We start from the raw sequence: 27,952 nt of genomic DNA on the forward strand, positions 1-27,952 counted from the left end.
GGACCAGGACGGGGACCAGGGACCAGGACGGGGACCAGGGACCAGGACGGGGACCAGGGACCAGGACGGGGACCAGGACAGGGACCAGGACAGGGACCAGGGACCAGGACGGAGACCAGGACGGGGACCAGGGACCAGGGACCAGGACAGGGACCAGGGACCAGGACGGGGACCAGGACAGGGACCAGGACAGGGACCAGGACAGGGACCAGGACAGGGACCAGGACGGGGACCGGGGACCGGGGACCAGGACGGGGACCAGGACGGGGACCAGCACAGGGACCAGGACAGGGACCAGGGACCAGGACGGGGACCAGGGACCAGGGACCAGGACAGGGACCAGGGACCAGGACAGGGACCAGGGAGTGAACCACAAACCATGGCAGGAACAAGGAACCAGGGAGTGAACCAGGATGTGGACCAGAGAGTGGACCAGGGTGGAGGAAGCACAGGTCAGACCTGCTGAACCCTGCTGTTCTCCGTCTGGAGCCACGGATCCAGAACCGTCTCGTCAGTGAAAGTCGCTCTTTGCCGGCCCGGACGTCTTAAGTCCTGAACAGGAAAAAGACCCTGTCCTGAGAACGGTCCAGACCTTCAGGCTCGGGTCGGTACAGGAGGATGGATCAGTCAGGAACCGGAGAAAGACGAGGGGAATCCGAGACCCCCGCAAAGACCAGTCTGAGCCCTGGAGACGGGGCAGGACCAAGACACAGGGGGCGGAGCAACGAGGCACCTGAACCACTGCGCCAAAAAGCATCGACAGGGACGAACTGGACCAGCTTCACCAAGACTCCCAGCAGTCCCAGCCCCTCCAGACACCTGAGCAGCTTCCTGCTCCACCAGAGAACTTCCTGCTCCACCAGAGAACTTCCTGCTCCACCAGAGAACTTCCTGCTCCACCGGAGAACTTCCTGCTCCACCAGAGAACTTCCTGCTCCACCAGAGAACTTCCTGCTCCACCAGAGAACTTCCTGCTCCACCAGAGAACTTCTCACCTCCACTCTTACACTTTAATTAATGGAAATGTGAGAAAACAAGAAACAATTTCAGCCACGAAGCTCCAGTGAGACTCCGAACCGTGAATTATTCACGGCCTTGTCTGCACTTTGTGTGTGTGTGTGTGTGTGTGTGTGTGTGTGTGTGTGTGTGTGTGTGTGTGTGTGTGTGTGTGTAAATGCTGTAATACATTATTAATCAGCACAGCACTGTACAGAACCAGCCTTTCTATTCTGGGACCGTATCGACGCCGGCAGAAGGTTTTCAGAGCATCGCTCCACGTGTGGGGTCCAGACCGAGCCCCGGTCTCCGGGGGCCTGGAGACAGATCCCGGGATTACATGGACCCGGGTAATTAGTGTTTGGGAATGACGAGGTGGGGCGGTGTGACTTTCCCACCGCCGTGGGACGGGAGCTGCAGCGGGACGCTGGGATTGTCTCGTGTGTTGACGGTGTGTGAACGTTCTGAGATTCTCAGGCTGGGTGTGTGTGTGTGGGGAGGGTGTGTGTGTGTGTGTGTGTGTGTGTGTGGGGAGGGGGTGTGTGTTTGTGTTTGGGATTAGTCCTATTGACGGCTGACTGACAGCAGGTGTGTCGGTGATGTAACAGGATCAGGGAGTCCTGAAGGACTGGAAACCCGTCCATCAGTCCAGGGTCCAGGACCCAACAGGTCTGAGAGTCCCTGAAGCGGACTCTGCTCAGCAGACGTTTAACAAGCAAAAAAGGAGGAAATTTGTTGTTGGAATCTTCCAACATTTTTTGCCAATCAGACACTAAATCCCGGTGAACCGCGACAGAGAGGGGACAGTTTTGGCTTTCTCCGTTTTCACCACGTCGCTCTGGAAACAAACGTGGGAAGATTTACGTTCTGCTCACATCGTTCTGCCGTTTCCATGGAAACGGGCATCACTGCCGTGTAAACCTGAAACTTTACCGAAAACAAAAAACGACAAGTTTTAACCTGAAGCGGCAGAGTCCCCCGCCCCCCCCCAGTCTGAGAGGAACCAGTGAACTGAATCTGAACAAGACGATGAAAATAAAGACGAGCGCTGAACGTCTCTGGGCGTGACCGCCGCCCACCGCCGCCATCTGTCACGCTGCAGCTTACACAAGCTCTGAGATAACCGGCTGCCTCTAAGCTCCAGAGACACGGCGAGCGGCGACTTGACAGGGGGGGGGGGGGGGTAGTTGGTGGTGGTAAAGGTCGCACTCATTACCCAAGGTGCTCAGCTTTAATCCGCGCTGAGGCGGTGGGAATGTGACATTTAGAGGGAGCAGATCTCTGCCAGTCAACACCGGGAAGGTAACCAGGAGCAGCAGCTCCGGGATGCACCGATACCGACACCGATACCGATATCGATACTAATACCAACACCGATACCGACACCGACACCGATATCGATACTAATACCAACAACGATACCGACACCGACACCGACACCGCTACTGATAGTGACACCGATTAGTGACACCAATACCAAAAACTTTAAAAAGCTATAACCCCCCTGCAGCCGAGGTCCAGATGCAGAGACCCAGCCGGTGAGAGCAGCAGAGCGTTCCTGTTCCCGCTGCCGGTGCAGGAACAGGAAGTGCCGCGGGGCAGACCCGTACCTGCAGGATGAGGATGAAGTAGTCCACGGCTTTGCCCCGCTGGTAGATGTAGTGATGCGCCGAGCGCTTGTCGTTCTCGTTGAACTTGATCTCCTGGATGACGTCGGGGTGGCGCAGGATCCGCAGGAGAACCTTCTCCGAGATCTGAGACGGGCTGAACAGGCTGACCTCTGCGGGGACGAGGACAGACGGAGAGGACGACCGTGAGTTCAATTCATCTGGAGCCTCAAATTCAGCACACACACCACGACGGGTCAAGATTTCATTAAATGGAAAAATTCCCTCTACATGGGCGTAGAGTGATGCACCATCCAGCTGAGAGCGGCTGTCAGCCACTTCTGTCATTCAGCGCCTTCTGAAAGCTTCTGAATCTCATTCTAGCGGTTATCCAGGTACGAGGACGGCCTCAGCCGCGTCTCGGCTCGGCCCCGAGCAATGCAACATGCACGGAGCCTCTGCAGAGGAGCCACAGGTTGAACACCGCTGGGCCAGATGAGTCATGCCCATGATAACACAGCAAGGAAAGCAGCAGTGGTGATGACTGTTGAGTAATTCATGGATCTGAATCACTGCTGCAGATTTAGAGCCACTTTCAGTTTTGCGGGAAGAAAACAACAGGGTCAAAGGTCACGCAACTGGCTTCATCTGCAGGGCTAAGTGTTGATTAAGCCCTTCTTTATCTGATATGTCACACTCAGCCACCTGTCGCTGGTCCCGCCCGGCTGTAAAACACCCCGGAGAACTCGGAGAACTTATGTAACGTGTTTGGTTTGCAGTCGTGATGAGTCAGGCCGCCGCCGCCACCGCTGCCGCCGCTCCGTTAGGTGTCCTGGCGCCCGCCCAAAGCCAGAACAAAGGAGGCGGCGGCGGCGAGGGCGGGTCCGGCCTGCCAGAGGCCAACATTCAGGTTCACACCGCCGGTCAAACCGGTCGCCTGCGCTCTGCGTCACGCCGGCCTCCGCTAACGGCTAACGGCTCGCAGCAGCTGGCGGCCCGCGGCGCCTTCCGTGTGTGTGACGTGTGTGTGTGTGGGTGCTCACCTGTGGCCAGGAAGCGGTGGGCGGCCAGCAGCAGCTGGGGGGACACCTTCACCTTGGACTCGCTCTCGTGCTTGAAGGCAGAGAAGTCTCTCTTGGTCTTACTGGGCGCCACCTTCTTCCTGGTGCGGTTGTCGGCTGAGGACACACACACACACACACACACACACACACACACACACACACACAGTCAGGGTCCACGCCGCGGGTCAGCAGGCCGCCGTCGGGCTGGGGGGGGCAGACTGACTGTAGAGGTCGGACTCGTCCAGGATCTCCGACTTGATGATCTCCTCGATGACGTCCTCCAGGGTGACCAGACCCAGAACCTCGTAGAACGGGTCTCCCTCGCCCTCGTTGTTGACCTTCTGGACGATGGCCAGGTGGGACTTCCCTGAGGGGGGCAGACGGAGCGGTCAGTTCCACGTTCCCCAAAAACCCCCGAGTGTCTGGAACTCAGTAAAACCTCATGGTCAAACCGTTTCATTCGCTTTACATTCAGCTGCCGTCGTTTCCACGGCGACGCAGCCGAAGCGTTTTACTGAAGTCCCGCCGTGGGGACGGTTTGCGAAACGTTGCGTGTTCAGCGACTCCGGACGGACGAACCAATCAGACGAAGCCTCAGCATCGCCATGGCAACCGTCACATCGCAGGACAACGCAAGGTGTTAATCAATCAAGCCGAGCTCTGCCGTCACGTGGAAGGAGTGTGTGTGTGTGTGTGTGTGTGTGTGTGTGTGTGTGTGTGTGTGTGTGTGTGTGTGTGAGATAACGCCGACCCGCCCGCTCCACAAACAGCCTGTTAATGAGTACAGGTCATTACAGTCGGGCGGGGTCTGGACTTTGACCCCCGGTGTGACAGTACAGCACACACACACTCCGACACACACACACTCTGACACACACACTCCAACACACACACACACACACACACTCACACACACACACTCTGACACACACACACACACTGACACACACCCCGACTCCCCGCTGAACTCGCCGCAGAGCAGCGGCTGAATCATTAATGCTGCTGACGGAGCGAGGCCGTCCAGGACGTCTGCGTCCAGAAGGTCACGTGCACAGGGACACGTGCACGCGCCCCGGCGAGCGCTCGTCCTCGCCGTGCGTCCGAACGGCCCTACTTCCTGTAAACCCGAACTCCTCCCGGTCACGGGACACGGGGCGTTTGGGGTTTGAGTCTGACCTTCAGAAAGACTCTGAGTTCCTGGGGTCACAGGAGGTCAAAAGGTCACTCAGCTGCAGCTTCCAGGAAAACAGGTCAACAAAGACGAAGAGAGCAAAGCGTCTCGCTCTTCCACAGATTTTTAAAGAGCCGCGTCGTTTGTTAAAACCGAGACTGAAAGCTTCTAAATGACGGACGGACTTCAGGGACGCTGGACGTAAACCTGGGCGGGTCCTGATCCTGAAGGATCGACTGGAAACAGGATCCACCCCAGTCCAGACCAGAGACATGAAGACGGACAGGAGGGGGTGAGGGGGGACGAGGGACAGCAGGGACAGGAGGACCAGCAGGGACAGGAGGACCAGCAGGGACAGGACAGACGCAAGGAATGAGCCCCGCGCCTGACGCCGTGCAAAAGACAGAGAGAGAAAGTGTGTGTGCGCGCGTTTTTCTATGCTTGTGGGGACCAAATGTCCCCACAAGGATAGGAAAACCTGCACGATGTGCCTTGTGGGACCTTCTTCCGGTCCTAATGAGGGAAACAGTGTTTTCTTGACCATGTTGTTGTTACTGAAAACAGTCAAAGGTCAAAACATTTCTTTAGGGTTCGGCTGTGTTGTGGTCTGGGTTAGGGTCAGGGTCAGGGTCAGGGTCAGGGTCAGGGTCAGGGTCAGGGTCAGGGTCAGGGGCTAGGAAATGCATTATGTCAATGAGTGTCCTCACAAGGATAGAAATACAAACCTGTGTGTGTGTGTGTGTGTGTGTGTGTGTGTGTGTGTGTGTGTGTGTGTGTGTGTGTGTGTGTGTGTCCTCTCCCTGTAGTGTTGAGTCAATATTTCAGAGGAAGTTGGACCCCGGGGGACGTTCTTCCTCTCAGTTAGTCAGTGACACACACACTAATCACACTTTCATGAGTGTGTGCCTGCTGATTTCAGGCTCTGTGTGTGTGTGTGTGTGTGTGCGTGTGTGTGGAAGAGGAGCGAATGACAGCGGTGTGCGGCTCACAGAAATACACACAGCCGTCACTTCCCAACGTGGTGATTTGGAGTTCCACAGGGTTCTGTCTGAGAACCTCTACTCTTCACGTTCTCCATGCTCCCTGTAGGAACATACCAATATTTTATACAGGCGAGGGAACGCCTTCTGTAGTGAGGGAACGGGATAAATAAAGCGTTCCCTCGCTATAATGAAGCGAGGGAACGCTGCTCTAACTGCAGAAGGCGTTCCCTCGCCTGACGCCTGCGGGCCTCCGTAGGAACAGGATCAGGAAACTCTCCATTAACTTCCCCTGTTCTGCAGAGGATCCACAGATCTGCTGATCTAGAACCAGAGGATCCACAGATCTGCTGATCTAGAACCAGAGGATCCACAGATCTGCTGATCTAGAACCAGACGACACTGATCCGCTGGTCAGTTTGTCTTGAAGACATAAAAACCTGGACGAGTCGAACGTTCTCCTGAATTCAGATAGAGCAGCAAAAAAGTTCTTACATTTAGAGAGAAATGATCTAAACTAAGTGACCCTGGATGGTTTTACTTTAACCTCCAGTAACACTGAGGAACCTGGAGTGACCTTTGACCTTTAACTCACACATTAAACAGGTCTGCAGAATCTCCTTCTTCCGCCTGCGTCAGATTTCTAACGTCAGGAACATGTGACTCAGAGCCCCGCTGAGAGACGAGTCCAGAGCCGACGACTGGAACTCCCCGCGATCAGGAACCAGCAGCTGCTGGGCAGGAGTTCTGAAGAGAACCAGGACCGAGAACCAGGGCTGAGAACCAGGACCGGGAACCAGGGCCGAGAACCAGGACAGGGAACCAGGGCCAAGAACCAGGACCGAGAACCAGGGCCGAGAACCAGGACAGGGAACCAGGGCCGAGAACCAGGACAGGGAACCATCGCCGAGAACCAGGGCCGAGACCGGGACGGAGCCTGCCGCCGTTCTTCACAAAGCCCGGCAGAGCCGAGACAAAGAGCCGAGCATGAGAGGAATCCCAGCGTGACGCAACACGACCGCGGCCACGTGCACGCCCGCCAGCCCGCCGCACTGCTGCACACTGTGTGTGTGTGTGTGTGTGTGTGTGTTTGTGCTGAGTGGCTTCTTTCTCCAGAAATCCCCCTGACCGCCGGCCGCTGGTCGGCGTACGGCCAGGCTTGCTAAATGGCACTGCGGCGCCTCCAGGTAGTCATTTCCCGGCGCGTTCCGGTCCCGACCGGCTCGGCGGACGCAGGGAGGTCAAACAGGTCATGATTTATTTAAAGCAAACCGAAGGAGCCTCGCACCAGCAGGTCCAACACCTCCACGCACGCAGCGCCGACTCCGACCAGCAGGTGGAGTCTGGAGTCCAACCGGCGCCGAACCGGCGGATCCTCCATAACTGGCCGTCAGCGGAGAGGAGCGTGAATCAGCAACACTGAGGGCGTGTGTGTGTGTGTGTGTGTGTGTGTGTGTGTGTGTGTGTGTGTGTGTGTGTCTCTCCAGATCACCTGAGCTCCCGCCTCTTAAAAATAGAACCGTCAAATACGAGCAGCACGACCGGCTTTTCAGGAGGAGACAAAGGACGAAGTGCACGTCTCTCACACACACACACACACACACACACACACACACACACACACACACACACACACACACACACACACACACACACACACACACACACAGTAAGTTAGAAAACCTCAACACTGCAGTCATGAAGCAGTTTGACCAGAACTACAAGACTTTATTCTGAAAGACCAGAAAACCTCAGAACCTGAACCATACATCCTGTAGACCAGGACCAGGACCAGAACCAGGACTATATGAATCAGGACCAGGACTACATAGACCAGAACCATGTGGAGCATATGGACCAGGACTGAATCATGTAGACCAGGAAACTCAGGACCAGGACCAGGACCAGTCCTGTCTGTCCTTCCTGTCCCTCTACTGAGCATGTGCAGAGCAGATCTTGCCATGGAGAACATGAGCAGCAGGCTTTCCACGGTTTCCATGGATACGGAGTCGGATGAAGTTCCACCTCAGGGGTCCTTCTCAAAACCTGTTTCCCGGACTCTGAGGACCGCTTTAGAGAAAACCCACGAACAGCGACGCCGGTTTGACTTCACGGCATAAAGACCAGGGTAGAATGGGACCAGGGTAGACCCAGGACCAGGGTAGACCCAGGAGCAGGGTAAACCTGGGACCAGGGTAGACCCGGGACCAGGGTAGACCCAGGACCAGGGTAGACCCAGGAGCAGGGTAAACCTGGGACCAGGGTAGACCCAGGACGAGGTCTCCAGCCTGGACCGGTGTAGCGCCCCTGGGGGTGTTGAAGGACCGGGGGAACCAGGTCTTGGCTGGATGACAGGAGGCGGCGTTCAGAGACACGCCCTCCAGATACCAGCCGGGTGTGCTCTGGGTGACCTTTGACCCAGAGCCAGAAACCTCTGAGCCCGTTTCAAGATGTTGATGTTAGACGGAGGGCGGGTCTGTTCGAGTCTGGTGGGACTGGACCAGGCTGGACCGGGCTGGACCGGGCTGGACCGGGCTGGACCGGGCTGGGACACTTCAGATCAGGAACAAAAGCAGCAGAGTGTGTGAACACACACTCACACAGGGAGGGGAGTGTGTTCAGCCACCTGCAGCCTGAACGGCAGGTATGTGAGGGTGTGCCAGGAGCGTGCACGGCAGCACGTGCACGGAGGAGGTGGCGGCGCAGCACCGGAACGAAGATCAGATCAGAAAACGACCTTCAGCCGACCTCTGTCAGAGAGAGAGGAACACACACACACACACACACACACACACACACACACACACACACACACACACACACACACACACACACACACACACACACACACACACACACGGCGTCGGGCTGAGGGGAACCGGCTGCTTCCTCCTCGTTAACGCCACCATAAAGGTCATTTCTCCTCTGATTGGCCACTGGCCTCGTTAACATCCTCGCTTCCCGTCGGGTCACATGACGCTGATGCTAGTCAGTTAGCCACCTAGCAGCTAGCGTCGGCTAAACCGCTCAGTTTCAGGTCTCTGCTAAATGGGTCGCCATGGCAACCGATGCCAGGAAGCAAGCCAGAGGAACTTCAGCTAATCTTACAGACAGGCGGGGGGCCGGGTCAGGGGCTGGGGGGGTTCAACCTGCGGCCCTGGACCCGCACCAGGCCCTTCAGCTCCGTTAAGCCTCGGCAGGACGGAACGTAATGAAACACTTTGTTTTCATGTTTCATTATATCTGCATTAAAAACGCTGAAGTCTGCAGGATTAAAACGGCTTCGGCAGGAGGAACTGAAGCAGACCAGACCCAGCTGTCAGGAAAAGAAAGAAAAAAATTAAAAAGAGGAAAAAAAGAACAAAGATTTCAAAGAGCTCAAACTGCAGAGAAAGTCCGGAAAAATGGGGGAAAAAAAAGGAAAAGTGACCAAAAGGTTCTGTTGGGTTTCTCTTTAAATGATCACTGCTGCCGTGATGAAGTGAAGGGAAGAGCTGCACTGACGGCGCGTCGGGCCGCTGTCACACTTCTTCCTGAGAACAACGGCACCAAGGTTACAAGACGTTCTGCTGAAGTGTAAACACACCCACATGTTCCAGAGACACCAACACTCACACACCGGTGTTCCAAACATCCTCGATAAAGATGTCGGCTGACATCAACACCAAACTGTCCAACTGTGAACAAAGTCCAGCCTCTCTGTCGGTTCAGGCCCCGCCCAGAAGAACATGGAATACAGCTCTGTCTCATCAACCATCAGGACCCTTTCAGGGTGAAATACTGCGTATCTTTCCCTGTAAGGTCCAGCTGAGCATTACATCTGGCTGTACTTAAATAAACGGTAATAATCTGAAGTCAGTCGCTTTGCCATTTTTCATACCGAGCACAGAATCAGAGAACCGGGAGGAGTCGGCCGGACGGAGGTCCTGGGCTCCAGCAGGAGAAAAATAAAGACGCGAGAGGAGAATCCTCAGCAGGGCTGACGGCTCCTGGTCGCTGTGATTCGGTGGGTTCAGTGTGTGTGTGTGTGTGTGTGTGTGTGTGTGTGTGCGTGTTAAAACACAGAAGTGAAACAGGAAGTGAGCGTCCTGTCCTCCAGGACTGTCCAGTCTTCACCACGGCAGCAGACGTCCATCTGATTTTCCTCTCAGATCAAACTCGCGCCGGCCACAGCTTCCAGCTTCAAACAAAGTTTTCAAACCTGAACAAAAAGCGGCTCAGGACCGGCTCAGGACCGGCTCAGCGCGGGGGACAGGTCCATCCTTCCAGCTGGTTCTGGTCCTGGTTTTAGTTTCAATTAATATGAAGAGCTGAAGCTCAACTAATGGAAGCAGCGGACGAAATGACCGAAAACACAGCAGGGAAGAACGTTTTCACCATTCCATCTATTCTAGAATCACATTGTTTCTGCTTTTATTTTAAGCATTTTTCCAGGTTTAGAGATTCTTCTCATTCTAGCATCTTTTCCCATCTGAGTGTTTCTTTAAGGAATAAATCATTCTGAGGATAAAGCGGCTCTGAAGTGTTTGAGCTTCATGGAGCCGCAGCAGAAAGGTCAGTGGGCCTCCTGTGGCCCCAGAGCCGCAGGTTGAGCACCCCTGCTCTACACCAGCTGGGAAACCGTTCCCCTTAGGATGATCGGCGGGTTCTGGATCAGAGGAGGCGGAACCGGCGCTCAGACGGACGATCAAGCGGCAGAACACAGTCTGCCGTTTACCCTGAGCTCCTCAAGTCGCTTCTCTACAGAGAGGTCAAAGGTCAAACTCAGCAGCCACGGCCTCACGCTTCCTCAGTCCGACTGAACACAACGAGCCGCCGAGCGACCGGCTGCCGGAACCGCCGGCATCACGGGTTCCTCACATTCAACGGATTTCACCCGAAAGGCTGAAAACTGATTCTACAGAACCGCAGGGTTCTACTCCAGAAACGCAGGGTTCTACTCCAGAACCGCAGGGTTCTACTCCAGAACCGCAGGGTTCTACTCAGAACCGCAGGGTTCTACTCCAGAACCGCAGGGTTCTACTCCAGAACCTCAGGGTTCTACTCCAGAACCGCAGGGTTCTACTCAGAACCGCAGGGTTCTACTCCAGAACCGCAGGGTTCTACTCCAGAACCGCAGGGTTCTACTCAGAACCGCAGGGTTCTACTCAGAACCGCAGGGTTCAGGGTTCTACTGTTACTGGACTGACTGGTTGTTAATCTACTGACTGACGGATTAGCTGGACTGCTGGGTAACTTACTGACGGCTCTCCTGGTTAATTTGGTTCTTTAAACTCTGACTGGTCGGTTAACATCCTGACTAGCTGGTTAGTTTGTTGACTGATTTTTTTAACCGGTTGGTTTCTGGGTTGACGGGTTGCTTCACTGACCGACTGACTGGTGAACCGGTTGACTGCTTTGTCAGAGAACTGAACGGCTGATTGGTTCTCAGGTTAACCGGCCTGGTTGTTGGATCAGAGGAGAACCTCGGGAACCCGTCTCGGTTTCCCGGAGCCGTTCGGAGTCCAGGTCGGGTTCTGCGCGGCGTTCCGAGCCGAAGCGCGTCTCCTCACCTTTCTTGAACTCCTCCAGCATGGCGTCCAGCTTGGTGTCGTGGAAGACGAAGTGCACCGGGTGGTTGTAGAACTTGGTGATGGTCTTCAGGGTGGTGCAGTCGTCCGGGTCCACGAAGGCCAGGTCCTTGACGTAGAGGATGTCCACGATGTTGGAGCGCTCGTCCTCGTACACGGGGATGCGGGTGTAGCCGCTCTCCATGATCTCCGACATGGTGTTGAAGTCCAGCACGGCGTCGCTGTGGATCATGAAGCAGTTGCCGATGGGCGTCATGACGTCCTCCACCGTCTTGGTGCGCAGCTCCAGCGCGCCCTGGATCATGTTGAGCTCCTCCTTCACCAGGTCGTTGTAGGGCTCCGTCACCTTCAGCATCTCCACCAGCTTCTCGCGGTTGTACACCGTGCCGATCTCCTGGCCCAGCACGCAGTCCAGGATCTTGCTGATGGGCCAGGACAGCGGGAAGGTGAGCAGCATGAACAGCTTGGTCACCGCGATGGTGTTGGCGCCCACGGCCAGGCCGTGGCGCGAGCACAGCGCCTGCGGCACGATCTCGCCGAAGATGACGATGCCGATGGTGGAGGCGACCACGGCGCCCAGCCCCGAGCCGATCAGGTCGTCCAGCAGGATGGTGAGCGTGGTGTTGACCAGCACGTTGCCCAGCAGCAGCGAGCACAGCAGGTAGTTGCCCTTGCGGCGGATGGGCTCGATCTTGCGGGCGTACTTCTTCTCCTTGTCGGTGCCGCAGCTCTGCACGATGCGCAGCTCCATGGGGTCCAGCGCCATCAGTCCCAGGTTCAGCCCGCTGAACATCCCGGACAGCACCAGCAGGAAGGAGATCAGGATCACCTGCAGCCAGATGGGCAGCAGCGACTTCTTCACCTCCACCACGCGCAGCCGGCCGTCCTCCTCGTCCAGCAGGTACCAGCGCTGGTCCCGGCGGTCCAGCACGCACAGCCCGAACAGCTTGACCGCCTCGCTCTTCCGGAGCTGCCGGATGCTGAGCCGGACCACCCCGGCGGTGTTCTGGTTCCGCACCTCCATGGGGCCCTTCACCGTGATGTCTTTAGTGTATTCGGGACAAGTCCTATTGGCGGTGTCGAGGACGGCGTCGTCGTCGTCCGCCTCGCCGGAGGGCAGCTCGGCGAACCGGATGAGCTCCGAGGTGTTCGGGAACAAGCGGAGTCCGTAGAAGCGCATGAAGGTGTCGCTCCCCTCGGTCACCTGGATCACCCCCTCCGCGGTGGTCTCCGACGGCTTGTCGGTCCTCTCCAGGCGCATGCCGAGGATCAGGGTGGCGTTGGGCGCCTCCGGGAGCGCCGCCTCGGCGCGGCTGCCCACGAACACGCAGGAAAAGAGGAGCAAAGTTCCCGTGAAGCTCCGTCCGCTCCACTCCACCGCCATGTTTGTTTCTGCAAGCAGGGGAACTGACGTCACCTACTCCTTTCCACCGGCCCTCCCCTCATTAGTATGCAGCGCTGCAGCCAATCAGAGGGCGTGACGTCACTCACAAACTTAGAACGAGCCCCTACGGGTTGGTTTTTTAAGGTAGACTGACTGTTTTAGATTTAAGGTGGACTTCCTCTCTGTTTACTTATTTCCCAAACATTTATTGTTTAATTTGATCAATTTATACTTTGAACTGTAAACTAGACAATTAGCCAAAAAATTAACTGTAATACATATTAACATTACGTACTATTATTATTTTTGTTTATTTTTTCTTTTCTTTAAAAAAAATAATAAATTCATGAAATGAGCATCACATAGTGATATTGTCCAGTTAAACCAGTGATGTTAAACATAAAGCCCGTGGGCCAAATTGGAACGAAAAGTCTCCAATCCAGTCCAGGAAACAACCTCATCAATGAAGAATTTCAAACAAAACAATGAGTCACATTGATTCATCCTGAGTAATTCCAACTCATTTCAAAATGGAAAAAAACAAATAACATCATTGTTCTTGCTATTTAAAAAATGAAAGCCTCAATAATGTAATCATCTTGAATATTTCAAATGTATTAAAGCCAATCAGATACAAATTCTGGCTTTTTGAAAATCATACAAAGCCCATAATGTGATGATTTAAACTAATTTATATATATATGAATACAGTTAAATAAACATTTAGGCTATTTTGAATGGAAAAATGGAAATAAGACCACATTTCTGATTTATTTAAATGTAAGAAAACAACCAACAATATGTCTGATTGTTTCAAATGAAAAAAACCCAAAAAAAACAAAGAGCAAAGCAAAACATTACAACGATAATTCTTTCATGGTGCAATGATCACATTCACTCATTTTTACATAAAATCTGGAGAAATGACGGTAGAAAACCCCTTTTAGTCATTAATTCAGGATTGTTTGGAAATCTGAACTATTTAAATTAGTAAAAAAACATTTTTTTTCTCTATTTTCAGACATGTTTTCTGAATGTTCCTGCCTGGCAGTGAAAATGTGAAACTGCGAAGCTGAATTCACCTTAATGTTCAACTGATATAATCAATACATTCATTTGAATGGATTTGATTGGACAGTTGAATGTAAAGCTGTTAAGTGAGGACGCGGCGCCACCTGGTGGTCAAACTGTGTCAGTGCAGCCAGAGGGGCTGATGGGAAAACTGTTCTGTGGCAAACGAAACACTGAAATCCTCAATCTGAGCAGAACATGAGGAGAAGAGGAATATTGATCCGGGTCTCATTCACACCTGGACGGTGACTGATTCACCTGTTCACTGAACTTCCGGTTGATCGCAGCAGGAGGGCCACGTGACTAAAGTTCAGCTTCAGTTCAGCCTCTTTCATCCAGAAAACCTTCAGTCAGACAGAGACTGCTCAAGAAAAGTGAACAAAACCCGCAAAACACAAAAAATATTTGATTTCCCGTGGAAGTTTTCAATGGAAATGTGCAGAAAAGAACAGATCGTTTCTTCTTTCTGATGGTTTAAAAAATAAAGCTCTCTTACTGTTATTATTATTGTTATTATTATTATTATTATTATTATTATTATTATTATTATTATTATTATTATTATTATTATTATTATTATTATTATTATTGCAATTTATTGATACTTTATAACCTTCAGTTGCCATTAATTGAAACTTTTAATCTTTTAATTGTATCGATCCGTTTTGACCTGTAATTGTGGATACTTTACTTCACTTTACTTTTACCGTTACTTTATTGATACTTGTGAACTTTTGCTGTTCTTCAAAGAGCTTCAGCGAAATTCACCCTGAGAGCAGAGAGACTCCAAACCTTCATCATGAACACAGATCAATGAAGGAGGAGGAGGAGGAGGAGGAGGAGGAAGAGGAGGAGGAGGAGGAGGAGGAGGAAGAGGGAGGAGGAGGAGGAGGAGGAGAGGGAGGAGGGAGGAGGGAGGAGGAGGAGGAGGAGGAAGAGGAGGAGGAGGAGGGAGGAGGAGGAGGGAGGAGGTTCACTCAGCGTCCGTGGGAGGACGGGAGGAAAACATTACCGCTTGTTTCTCGCAGTTTGGACACTTTGACTCTGAGAAAGACGCAGCTGGGACGCAGCGGCGGGACGCACGGGACGCACGGGACGCACGGTAAGACACCGCGCGCCGCCGACCTTCTGGGGCTCGAGGTGAAGCTGGGGGGGTCAGAGGTCAGGGGGGGTCTGGTGGATCGAGGAGAGCAGGAAGCCGCGACGCGTCGCGCTCCTCCGAGCCGCGTCCGGGGGAAAGTAACGGAAAGAGTGAAGTGTTGGGGGGGTACGGGTTCGGGTCCGGTCCTCCGGTCCTCCGGTCCTCCGGTCCTCCGCCGCTCTCTGCTCCTTTGTTTCCCCGCTGCTCTTGAAGCCTCCAGCCAGAGAAAGTTTCCTGATGCAGACAGATGTTGGAACAACACGAGGCTCGAGGAGCGAAACCAGAGAACAGCTTCAGTTTCCCCGAAGACCGGAGGCTCAGCGTGGACCGGAAGGAACCGGGGAACCCGGAGAACCCAGGAGGGAACCAGAGGACCCAAGAGGGAACCAGAGAACCCAGGAGGGAATCAAGAGAACCCGGAGAAACCAGGAGGGAAACAAGAGACAGAGACCTTAGAGAGCTGGAGAACCCAGAGAAGCTCAGAAGCAGAAACGCTTCAGACTGAACACTGAGCAGATCCGAGCTCAGAGGAAACGACTGTTCTTCATCAGAAAGTCTTCCTCACTTTACCTCGCTCCATCTCGCTCCATCTCACTCCATCTCACTCCACCTCACTCCATCTCACTCCAATTTACTCCACCTCACTCCACCTCTGGGCTGGAGGGCTGTGTGTTGAGATGCATTGTGTTGTATTGTTGTGTGTGTTGTGTTAATTTCTATCATGTTGTGTGTGTTATGTTGTGTTGGTTTGTGTTGAGATGCGTTGTGTTGTTGTATTGTTGTGTTATGTTATTTCCTGTTGAGTGTTGTGTTGTGTTACGCTGTCGTTTTTGTTGAGATGCGTTGTGTTGTTTGTTGTATTGTTGTGTTAGGTTGTTCCACTTGTGTTGAATCTTTATTTCTCTTCCTGTTTCAGACTCGTTTTCCAAAGTAAGAGTCTGTTAACCACCTGACTCTTGTTTGTTCTCAAATGTTTACTGGAGGAAGAAGTGGGTGGAGCTTAATAAGTGGGCGGAGCTTCCTGTTCTGACTCCATCAAATAAAAGATGTTCGGCAGATTTTCTTTGTTTTTCTACCTACACTTCAGGAAAGTTTCCCGTTTCCACGGAAACGTTCTGTAGACCCTGTCGCTCTCATGTTGGTCCACTAGGGGGCGCCGCTGTCTGTTCTCCTTCTGTAAACATGAAGAACAGGAGAACAGGACTGTAGGAGGAGTGATGCAGTACGCTTCTCTGAGGAGGGAGGTCTGGGCTCTGGATGGGAGGGGTGTGTGTTTGGGGTTCTGGGTTCTGGATGGGAGGGGTGTGTGTTTGGGGTTCTGGGTTCTGGATGGGAGGGGTGTGTGTACAGGGTTTGGGGTTCTCGGGTTCTGTGTTCCGCGGCACTGCGCTGCTCCTCGCCGCTGTCAGAACGTGTTTCCACAGAGACGGAAGAGGCGGAGGTTCTCTTCAGGTTCCGCCCCGCTGTAAGGCGAGAAGGGGGCGTGGCCTCCTGCCCTCACAGGTCACCTCAATAATTCAGAGGCTTTTTGTTTTGGTTCCGTCGGAACCGCCGGACTCAGGAGCCGTTCTCCAGGACGGGACAGAACCCGGTGGGACGCACCGGGCCGCGGCCCAATGTCCACGCTGTGTCCCCACCTCCACGCTGTGTCCACACCTCCACGCCGTGTCCCAGTGGACATTGGGACACTTGGACACGTCCCAGAAGAACAAAGTGAACATTAACTTGGAGCAGTGAAATGTTCAGACTGGAACCCGGACCGTCTCTCTGTCAACATGTCCGTCTGTCTGTCTGTCTGTCTGTCTGTTTGTTTTGTTTGTTTGTTTGTTTGTTTGTTTGTTTGTTTGTTTGGAGCTTTTTCTCCGCCGTTCTTCCGGCTGCAGGATTTTAATGTTTCGTTCAGTTTTCCCTCTGATTTCCGCGTGGTGTTGCTGGTGGTTGACTTTGTGCCGTGTCCTCGTCTCTGTCCCCTCGTCTTCGTCCAAACTGTCCCCCATGTGACTGAGAGGAGAAAGGAGGTCAGGGTATACTGGAGGTCCTGGTATTACAGTTTTTCTCCATTGGTTTGGCTCATTTCTTGAAACTGAAATTACATTTTCAAAAGTCGAAGATCATTTGGCAAAACGGTCTTACAGTTCAGCTCAACACCAGAGTTCACTTGCCAAAGCTCATCTCCATCCCAAAACTGTTCACTCATGTTTCAAAGCTTCATTTCTTCCCCATATAAACAGTCAGAGCCTCCAAAACTTAAAGATCCTTCTCAACAGCTTCGGCTCATTTCTCCAAACAGACCGGGCGTTCTCAGTTCTCTTGGTTCTCCTGCCAAAAACCACCTGGACCGTTCAGCAGAGCCACGGTTCACCTGTCAGAGATCAGATCTCGGCCAAAGCAGCTCACTCAGGTGGAAAAACTAAATTTCTTTCTTAAACAGATGGTCAGTGTCCTCAAAATGCTTTGTCCTTTTGGCATCGTGTGAGCTCTGACAGTCAGAATGTTTAGGTTTTTTGTCATTAAAGGCAGAGGACCACTGAAATATTCCTCATCTACCTTTCTGTCTGAGCCCAGTCCTTCATTCACAGTGGTTACTGTTCATTCATTCATTCATTCATTTTCTACCGCTTCTCCCTTTCGGGGTCGTGGCTGGAGCCGAAGGCGGGGTCACCCTGGACAGGTCTCCAGTCTGTCGCAGGGCCGACATAGATATACAGACAGACCATTCACTCTCACATTCTTACCTAGGGGCAAATTAGGGTGACCAGCTAACCTGACATGCATGTTTTTGGACCGTGGGAGGAAGCCGGAGAACCCGGAGAGAACCCACACATGGTTACTGTGATAGTTGTTATTTTCTTCTTTGGGTTTTTTAGCTAGTAGGAAATATCGTGTATAAGAAAATGAAGACAAAAAGCATTTTACAGTCAGAAGAACCTTCAGGTTCTGATTCACACGTCGCTCTCATACCTCCAAGGAAACTGTTATCATTTTTATTCACACACAGAGCAACTTTTATCCATCGGAGTTCAATATACTGGAAAAAACAACAAAACAACAAAGAAACAAAGAAACAAGAAACAAAACAAAACAAAAAGGAAAACTGGATGTAGCCCACAGTGCTGTAAATGAAGCTGGAGTTTCACAGCTCACTTCTTCACTGGTCCTCCTTTTGACTGTCCTCCTCACCTTCATGCAAACACCTCCATGTCTGGTATTCCTGGTACTGAAGTGTGTTTTTGACTAATTTTGACAGTTGAACAGATGATTTTCCAGGTGGTGACTGATACAATGAAATCATGCCGATATGTTTTGGAGAGAACAACCATCAGACTGAGAATCAGTCAGTCAGTTTAGATCAACATGACCTATTCACTGGGGAATTGTGCTAAATCTGTCCTTACTGTGGTTAATTATTTGCAAAGATTTTCTGAGACATTGAGACATGTACGAAGACATTTCCAATGTGATGACATGAATGAGAAACACCGTTCTGTTGTGAGCAGGTACGGGGTAGTTTGGAGATTTGTTTGTTGTTTTGAAAATGTAAATTCAGTTTCAAGAAATGAGCCAAACCAACGGAGAAAAACAGTAATCAGTAACCCCAACAGGAAGCTGCAGAAACGCCACAGAACAAACAGAACAGACCGGCGGGACAGTTTCACATTAAACCCATGCTGCGTTTGAGGTCAGCTGGGAAATTTGAAAACTGCAAACAGTCACTTCCAACCGTCTCTAAGTCAAAGCTCCGTCGCCTCCGTCAGCCTCGCAGTGAGCAGCAGCTCTAAAACCTCCTGAAGCAGCACCAGGCCTTCAAGAGGGTGTAACGATGCGTCAACAACAACGACAACGACAACGACAACAACAACAACAACAGAACTGACGGAGTTCAGACCAGAAATTTATTGCTGGCAGAAGCGATTTTCAAAATAAGAGTCACTGCACACACAGAAATTTAAATGAATGCATTCAAAATAAAACCTGAACAAAACGTCAGGTTGTGGAGCTGCTGGAGGAATCTGTGCGGTACCGGAAAATACCGGTACCGGTATCAGACCGACACTGGTATCGGACTGGTATCAGTCCCGTACCGGTATCGGTCCAACCCCATTATGAAGTTCACCGGCGGGTTCACACTGGATGCGTTCCGTCTCCGGTCCGGTATCCCGCAGCACGGTTTCACACCGCCTCTGGTGTCTCTGCAGTCCGCTGGAGGAGGTTGCCAGATCTGTCACACTCCCCCCCAGACAATATGAAACCCGTTTAACTCAATAGAAGGCAGCCCAAAGCGCCATCTCGGTTGAAAATACATGTAACAACTGTAAGAACCATATTTGTGTAGTAAGAAACACGTCACAAACACAAAAGCATTTCATCAACCCGTCCGACATGTTAAAAAAGAAGCTTGATTTGGCAGAAACCTGCCCAATCTGGCGACACAGAGCCGCTCCGGTCACAGAGCTGTTTTGTGCCATTTTGGTGTCGTTTGACTTTCCTGCAGTGACGAAGAACAAAACCGTTCGTTCTTTTAATGCAGTTAATGACTGCACCACACGGTTTGTTCTGTATTCTACCAGAAGAATAAAAAAAATGGAATATTAAGGCAAAAACACGACAGGTTTTATTTTGAAATCACTTATTTTGGAACACGTATCGCGTTTCCTTCCGGCGCCGACTTGCTTCCGTCTGGATTGACCTGGTAGGGCTGCGGCGACGGAAAAACAGGATCCTTGCGGAAAGTTACCAGAGCTCCGTAAAGGCCAGTGTGAACCACGGCCCTGATTTTTATGACTACGGATTAGCTGCGGTGTCCGTTCCGCAGCCGGACCGGAGCCGGACCGGAGCCGGACCGGAACTGAACCGGAGCCGGACCGGAGCCAGACCGGAGCTGGACCAGAACTGAACCGGAGCCAGACCGGAGCTGGACCGGAGCCGGACCGGAGCCGGACCGGAGCCGGACCGGAGCCGGACCGGAGCCGGACCAGAACTGAACCGGAGCCAGACCGGAGCCGGACCGGAGCTGGACCGGAGCCGGACCGGAGCCGGACCGGAGCCGGACCGCAGCCGGACCGGAGCCGGACCGCAGCCGGACCGCAGCCGGACCGCAGCCGGTGTGAACCCGGCGTTATTGTGAAAAACCTCTAAACTCAGTGAGTCCTGTGCTGATGGATTCTGATTATTTCAGTCTGCAGAAACTGAGAGTGGGAGTTTTTAACTGAAACCAAGCAGTAATCCAGGTTTATCCAGGCTAATCTGGTGCTAATCCATTGTTAATCCACTGTTAATCTGGTGTTAATCTATTGTTATTCCAGGTCATTCTCGTGTTAATCAGTGACTCCTGATGAGTTTCAATCCTTCTCACACCTTTAAATCTAGAATCGGTGAGAAGAGTTTTTCACCGCAGTTGCTCATTTGAGGAAGTCGGCTTCCTTTTCGTCTTTTCTCTGCCCACTTCCTTCACACTCACACTCCTTCCCGCCACGAGCGTTGCGGTTCAGAGCGAAACGGGCCTGTTTGAGTTAAAGCTGCAGCGATCTCCGCCTCTCTGCGTCACATCAGCGCAGCCCTCCAGTCCTGGGAACACTGTTTCAGATCAGCGGAATGGAAACAGAGTGAAGCGGCGTCAGCGTCAGGAACAACTAAACATTCAGTCCAGAGAACGACTCTCATCTCAACACGAAGCCGGTCTGACTGAAACTCTCTGCTGGAAGATTCAGTGAAGCGTATTGAAGGATCTCATGTGTCCAAAGCTGAAAGAAATGTCTTCAACCGTCACCATGGCCGACTGGGATCTCTTGAGGGCCTGTTTTGGCCCAAGAGCCATATGTTTGAGAGAGAGCTTCGACTCAGAATCAGGTTTTGAATCCAGAGGAGCTGAGAGAGAGAGAGAGAGAGAGAGACTCTTCATCTTCATCCCTCACTGATCAGTTTGATTGACCGCTGCTCTCAGCTGGATGATGACATCATCAGTCTACTTCCTTATATGGTCATGAGAGTCATGTGACACCAGAGTGTCGAGAAATCCTTCAACGTCACGAAGGAGGGAATCAGGTCATCTGATACAACCTGAACCTGGACCAGTCTGGACCAGGACCTGGAGCAGTCTGGACCAGGACCTGGACCAGTCTGGACCAGGACCTGGACCAGCGTAGATTCTTCAGTCCCCCTGTGTCTCTGCTTCCTACAGACTCTGGGAGTCTGGTCTGTATTTTTAGCCGGAGGACTGATAAGGCCGGTACTTGGCGAGAAGGTTCCACTGATAGCGCCAGCTGGAGGGTCTGGAGGGTCTGGAGCTCCGAGGACCCTGAAAAACACAAGCGAGGGTTTTGCTCTCCTTATTCTGGTTTAGGTACCGATACAGATGCCGATACCGATACCAGTATCGGCTGTCGGTACTGCACAAGTACCAATCTTTCATAAATCAAGTTCTGCTAAAATATGGAGGACAGAGAGTTAATACAACACCAGCCACTCAACCAGCAGCTTCACCAGCTGCATTACCAGCAACTTAACCCGTAGTTTAACCAGGAACTTAACCAGCAGCTTAACCTGCAACTGAACAAGTTCCTTAACCAGCAGCTTAACCTGCAACTGAACAAGTTCCTTAACCAGCAGCTTCTCCATCAGACATTTGGTGCAGCAGTTGAAATGATTTTTTTCAGTAGTTTAACTGGTCCGAGCCATGCTACATGCTAACTACTACATGTTAATTATTACATGCTAACTCCTACATGCTACATGCTAACTGCTACATGCTAACTACTACATGTTAATTATTACATGCTAACTCCTACATGCTACATGCTCACGACTACATGCTACAGGCTAACTGCTACATGCTAGCTGCTCCGCAGGGTCTTGGGCTAACCGTGACTCCGGCTCCTTTTGATTATCTGGAGTGTTTCTAACTTTCAGCTCCTCAGTAAATCTGACAGCAGAGATTAGAATCTGAGTCAAAGAGACTTTTTCCTCAATCTCACTCCTGAGACGACGAAACTACAATCACCTATCACACACACACACACACACACACACACACACACACACACACACACACACACACAGACTGCGGGAGCAGCAGCCGTGCTGGCCCTCCTCTCCTCTGATTGGCCGGCCTGTGGGAAGCCACACTGCTGTCTCAGCGCTCTGCCTCAGCAGGATTTCAGTCCAGGAAGTTGACCTGGCGTGAAGAAAGCCCCGCCTCCACGTCTGAACGCCAGGCAGTCACGTTGATCCGGGTTTACTGATGATGTCATTCCTCCTCATGCCACACGGTGGCGAAGTGAGTCCGTCCAGCATGAGTCCAGTTAGAGAAGAAGAGAGCCTTCAGTGGCGTCACTGATCCACTCAGCTTATTCTGATTTAAATCCGACACAGCTAGTTTTTGACAAATTTCCTATTGTTAGCATTAGCATTAGCATTAGCATTAGCATTAGCATTAGCACAGGTGTCTGCAACGCTCTCTTCTCATTGGCCAGCTGGTCATGTTAGCATTTAGCTGCTAACCCTCCACAGTGAAGCCTTCCAGGAGCTGATTGATATTTGTTATATCGACACCATCACCACCGTCATCATCTTCACTACCGTCCACACCGTCCACACCATCTCCACTGTCCACACCATCTACACCGTCAACACCGTCCACACCATCTCCACCGTCCACACCATCTACACCATCTCCACCGTCCACACCGTCACCACCGTCCACACCATCTCCACCGTCCACACCGTCACCACCGTCCACACCATCTCCCCCGTCCACACCATCACCACCATCACCACCATCGCGGAGTGTCCCCAGGTAGACCGCGAGGTGCAGGGGGAAAAAAAAAAGTTTGTGTGGTTGAAAAAATGAAAGAAAAAAGCAACAAGTGTGTGCGCGTGTGAATGTGTGTGTGTGCGCACGCAGCACGCTGATGCACACTGGATGCGGTCCGGCTGCGAAATGGCTGCATTCCATCTACGGAGCGGAATCACCACATCACCGCCTGACATGTCTGTGCAGTCTGACGGAGGAGGTTGCCAGATCTGTCGCTCTCCCCCGTAAACAATATGAAACCCGTTTAACTCAATAGAAAGCAGCCCAAACCGCCATCTCGGGTGAAAATGCACGTTAAAACCGTATTTGTATAATAAAAAAACTCGTCATAAACACAATCATTTCATCAATCAGTCCAACGTGTTCAAAAAAGAAGCTTGATTTGGCAGAAACCCGCCCAATCTGGCAACGCAGAGCCACTCCAGTCATAGAGCTGTTTGGTGTCGTTTGACTTTCCCGCAGTAGAAGAACAAACCTTTGATTCTTCTAAAGCGAATAATGACTACATCACGCTGTCCGTTCTGTTTTCTGCCAGAAGAAGTAAAAAACTAGAATATTAAGGCAAAAACACGACACAGATTTTATTTTGAAATCACTTGTTTTGGAACAAGTATAGCGTTACCTCCCCCCCCACCCCCACCCCCCACCCACCCACCGGTCCAGCAGGGCCAGTCCTGGGTCGACCCTAAAGGATTGAATAATTGAAAAGTAGATCTTGGCCCAAAAAAGGTTGGACACCCCTGGTCACCACTGTCACATGGTCGGATGGACGGTAAACCTCCAGGAAACACCGTTTGAGCAGCTCCAGCTGGAGGACAAACATGTAAACTACAGCGTTTCTGGTCGTCAGGCGGTGAAACCTGCCGCCATCAGTCGGTCCTGTTGTGAGACAGCGAGACAGCCCGGCTGCTCCTTTCTCTTCGGCTCTGAATAAAGAGCCAGTGTTCACCGCAGAAACCCGACACCGGAGCGGACAGGACGCTCATTCATGTGAGCGACCTCTGACCCCGCCCCCCACCTGGAGTCAGTCACAGGTGAGTCTGACTCCGGGGTTCAGTTCCACCAGTCTGGTTGAAGACTAACCGTTAACCAAGTTCGGTAACTTCTACAAACCCGAAGGTGACGCCTGTTGGCGATCAGAGAAAACATGGAGGCCAGAACTAATTCAGAACTTCAGGGTCCGTCTGAAACGTCACCGGGTGTCGTCACGGCGACGGCAGCGGTGGCGACGCCCCTCAGCTCAGCGCGAGGCTGGAGGAAATGACCAGGCAGCTTTCAGGAGGTGTGTGTGTGTGTGTGTGTGTGTGTGTGTGTGTGTGTGTGTGTGTGTGTGTGTGTGTGTGTGTGTGTGTGTGTGTGTGTGGTGTGTGGTGTGCGCACACGCTCCCCCGCCCGCCCACCGTGCTGCTGGTTGCCGAGGTGACGTCAGCGTTGAGTCTATAAATAACAGGCACATGAAATTACTGAGGAATGTCTGTTTTACCAGGAATGCCTGGAAACACACACACACACACACACACACACTGACTCACGCTGATGAGACTCGCCTGTCTCTTCTGTCTCATTTCTCACTTTGAATTCCGGATAAAATGATAGAAGCGGTTTGACCTTGACCCCAGGAGTTCGCAGCTCATAAGGTCGTTCATGTAGTTTTGCATTAAAAAACGGTGTCATGCTGTCGGCTGATCGGTGTGTGAACACCTGACGTCACACTCGTCTCTCCTCATCCGACTGTTCAGCTTCCTGCTCTGACTGACAGAAGAGGGAACCGGGTTTGAACAGTCGGACCTGTCGACTGTATCGGGTGGCGGTGTCTGAACAGTCGGACCTGTCGACTGTATCGGGTGACAGTGTCTGAACAGTCGGACCTGTCGACTCTATCGGGTGATGGTGTCACCCGGAACCGGTTGTTTGTGATTCAGTTCAGTTTGCTGAACATCGTCATTCAAATAGATGAATAGTGAAATCTCGGCTGTTCACTGTCAGATTGCCTTGCCTCTTGCCTGCCGCCTGTTGCCTTGTTGCCTGCCACCTGTTTCCTGCCTAATGTTACCTGTTGCCTTGTTACCTGTAGCTGTTGCCTGCTGCCTGTTGTCGGTCACTGTTGCCTGCCGCCTGTTGCTTGCCTCCTGTCACCTTTTGCCTGTAGCTGTTGCCTCCTGCCTGCCACCTGTTGTCTGCTGCCTGTTGCCTTGTTGCCTGTAGCTGTTGCCTGCTGTCTGTTGCCTGCCGCCTGTTGTCTGTTGCCTTGTTGCCTGCCGCCTGTTGCTTGCCTCCTGTCGCTGTTGCCTCTTGCCTGCCGCCTGTTGCCTTGTTGCCTGCCACCTGTTTCCTGCCTAATGTTACCTGTTGCCTTGTTGCCTGCTGCCTGTTGCCTGCTGCCTGTTATCTGTCACTGTTGCCTGCCGCTTGTTGTCTGCCGCCTGTTTGTTTGAATCCTGTAGCTGTTGCCTCCTGCCTGTTGCCTTGTTACCTTGTTGCCTGCCGTCTGTTGCCTGCTGCCTGTTATCTGTCACTGTTGCCTGCCGCCTGTTGTCTGTTGCCTTGTTGCCTGCCGCCTGTTGCTTGCCTCCTGTCGCTGTTGCCTCTTGCCTGCCGCCTGTTGCCTTGTTGCCTGCCACCTGTTTCCTGCCTAATGTTACCTGTTGCCTTGTTGCCTGCTGCCTGTTGCCTGCTGCCTGTTATCTGTCACTGTTGCCTGCCGCTTGTTGTCTGCCGCCTGTTTGTTTGAATCCTGTAGCTGTTGCCTCCTGCCTGTTGCCTTGTTACCTTGTTGCCTGCCGTCTGTTGCCTGCTGCCTGTTATCTGTCACTGTTGCCTGCCGCTTGTTGTCTGCCGCCTGTTTGCTTGAATCCTGTAGCTGTTGCCTCCTGCCTGTTGCCTTGTTGCCTGCTGCCTGTTGTCTGCCGCCTGTTGCCTTGTTGCCTTGTTGCCTTGTTGCCTGCCGCCTGTTGTCTGCTGCCTGTTGTCTGCCGCCTGTTTCCCGTCCGGCCCGCCCTCTCAGTCTCTCTGCCCTACATGGGAAAAGCTTCCAGCAGCTGCAGCTGAAGAAAACCTGCTGGAAGAAACTCCTGGAAGGACAGGAAGAGCGCAGCCCCCCCCCCCCCCTCTCTCTCTCTCTCTCTCTCTCTCTCTCTCTCTCTCTCTCTCTCTCTCTCTCTCTGTCCCACCCTGGACCATAAACTTCTGTTTCAGCCAAACTTTCCTTCTGGGCCTGAAACAAACAAAGGTTCCAGTCAGGAATTAAAGCTCCGGTTTGCTCATAGAGCAGGGTGTGGAAAAACCCCGATGTCCCTGACGTCCCTGATGTCAGCGGCGGCGGAGAACGTCCACGCTCAGCTCCAGCAGTCTGGAGTCTGTCTTCAGGTCTTCATGTGTTTATATGGAGCGAAACTGCTGATTAATCTGAAACCACCACAACGTCCAGAGTCCAGGACAGGGTCTTTAGAATCCAGGACAGGGACCTTAGAGTCCAGGACAGGGACCTTAGAGTCCAGGACAGGGACCTTAGAGTCCAGGACAGGGACCTTAGAGTCCGGGACAGGGACCTTAGAGTCCAGGACAGGCTCTTTAGAATCCAGGACAGGGACCTTAGAGTCCAGGACAGGGACCTTAGAGTCCAGGACAGGGACCTTAGAGTCCAGGATAGGGACCTTAGAATCCAGGACAGGGACCTTAGAGTCCAGGACAGGGACCTTAGAGTCCAGGACAGGGACCTTAGAGTCCAGGACAGGGTCTTCAGAGTCGTTTTTTGCCAGAACGTCAAACTGCCTTTTTAACAACCTTCTCTGAGAGCGTCGGGTTGGATCTGGTCTTTGTTTTGGACCGGAGGTTCTGAACCATGTCGGTCAGAGTTTTGGCTCCAAGCGGACCGGAGTCCGGGTTCCACTGGATGAACCCGGTTCTGGCTGAGTTTCAGAGGTCCAGCAGAAAGACCGGGTTTGTCTTTAAAGTTTGAGTCTCAGTGAAAAGATCCGAGCAGAACCAGGGGTGTTCTGAAGGCCTTTGGACAGAAAACCGGTTCTGGTCCAGTCTTATTGGTGGTTCTTCCTCTGAGAACTCTAACGGTTCTTCTTCTCCTCCCAGATCTGCACGATGGACCAATAGCAGCAGGAGAACAACATGTCGTTCTTCAGCCTGGACTGTGTGAGGAAGAAAGAGAGAGGTGAGTCCAGAACCTTCAGAACCTGCAGAACCTGCAGAACCTGCAGAACCTTCAAACCATTCAGAACTTTCAGCATTCTCAGTAGCTTTAGAAACTTTAGAGCTTTCTGAACGTCAGAGCCATGAGGACCTTCAGAACCTTCAGAACTGTCAGAACCTTGAGGACCGTTAGAACCGTCCGGAGACGTGCGCCCGGCCCTTAGCGCTCACTATAAAGGTTCTGAATGTGAAGATGTTCTCATTAGTTGGAAGAACATGTCCAGCTGTCAGAACAGGATGTGAAGAACCAACAGATTCTGGTTCTAGAGATCTGGATCCGCAGGCCTGAGGGGGTTCAGGGTCCGTTGGCATGGCAACGCTGATGAAAATCAGCGTTTTCGGAAACGGTTCCGAGGTGGAGCCTTGAAACTCTCTGGATCTGTTGCTGCGGAAACAGGTGGAAACAAGATGGAGCCAAAGTCCGTGTTCTCCGATTGATACTGTTCCAGTGTGTTGTTCTCCCTGTTCTCCGTGTTCTCCCTGTTCTCCTGTTCTTCTAATAAATCGTCGTGTTTTCAGAGCTGGAGAGGAAAGTCAGAGCCAACGACCGCGAACACAACCTGTCCTTTAAATATGCAGTGAGTACGAGCTGTGTGTGTGTGTGTGTGTATGTGTGTGTGTGTGTGTGTGTGTGTGTGTGTGTTCTTGTATTTCTATCCTTGTCGGGGCCAAATGTCCCCACAAGGATAGCAAAACGTGGAACGACGTGCCTTGTGGGACCTTTTTCCGGTCCTAAGTAGGAGAAACAGTGTTTTCTTGACCATGTTGTTGTTACTGAAAAAAGTAAAAGTGCAAAAACATTTCTTTAGGGTTAGGCTTGGTTGTGGTGTGGGTTAGGGTTAGGGTAAGGGTCAGGGTTAGGGGCTAGACATGAATGGTGTCAATGGAAGGTCCCCACAAGGATAGAAATACAAGACTGTGTGTGTGTGTGTGTGTGTGTGTGTGTGTGTGTGTG

At 52.2% G+C, this 27,952-nt stretch overlaps 2 protein-coding genes across 4 annotated transcripts in view; one reads left to right on the plus strand and one right to left on the minus strand.

The window, feature by feature from the left end:
• The window catches only part of LOC115397565 (metal transporter CNNM4-like), a 27,730-nt gene extending 14,956 nt beyond the window's left edge, over window positions 1-12,774 (minus strand). Inside the window, exons 1-4 of the mRNA XM_030103923.1 lie at window positions 11,371-12,774; window positions 3,891-4,034; window positions 3,647-3,781; window positions 2,607-2,776 (exon numbers count right to left, since the gene is read on the minus strand). Of these exons, the coding sequence (XP_029959783.1) occupies window positions 2,607-2,776; window positions 3,647-3,781; window positions 3,891-4,034; window positions 11,371-12,772 (1,851 nt within the window). The 5' untranslated portion in view covers window positions 12,773-12,774. The remainder of the gene's footprint in view (window positions 1-2,606; window positions 2,777-3,646; window positions 3,782-3,890; window positions 4,035-11,370) is intronic.
• The window catches only part of LOC115397564 (phospholipid-transporting ATPase ID-like), a 33,553-nt gene continuing 15,442 nt past the window's right edge, over window positions 9,842-27,952 (plus strand). For 2 of the 3 annotated variants that reach the window (XM_030103919.1, XM_030103920.1), the window contains exons 1-3: window positions 14,820-14,945; window positions 26,881-26,959; window positions 27,517-27,575. In XM_030103919.1, coding sequence (XP_029959779.1) covers window positions 26,917-26,959; window positions 27,517-27,575 — 102 coding nt within the window. In that variant the 5' untranslated portion in view covers window positions 14,820-14,945; window positions 26,881-26,916. Of the gene's footprint in view, window positions 9,870-14,819; window positions 14,946-23,644; window positions 23,648-26,880; window positions 26,960-27,516; window positions 27,576-27,952 lie in introns of those variants that run through there. The other variant, XM_030103921.1, reaches the window with a different exon arrangement.

Source organism: Salarias fasciatus, chromosome 12 (genome assembly GCF_902148845.1).
Source record: "Salarias fasciatus chromosome 12, fSalaFa1.1, whole genome shotgun sequence".
In the NCBI taxonomy this organism is placed as follows: Eukaryota; Metazoa; Chordata; class Actinopteri; order Blenniiformes; family Blenniidae; genus Salarias; species Salarias fasciatus.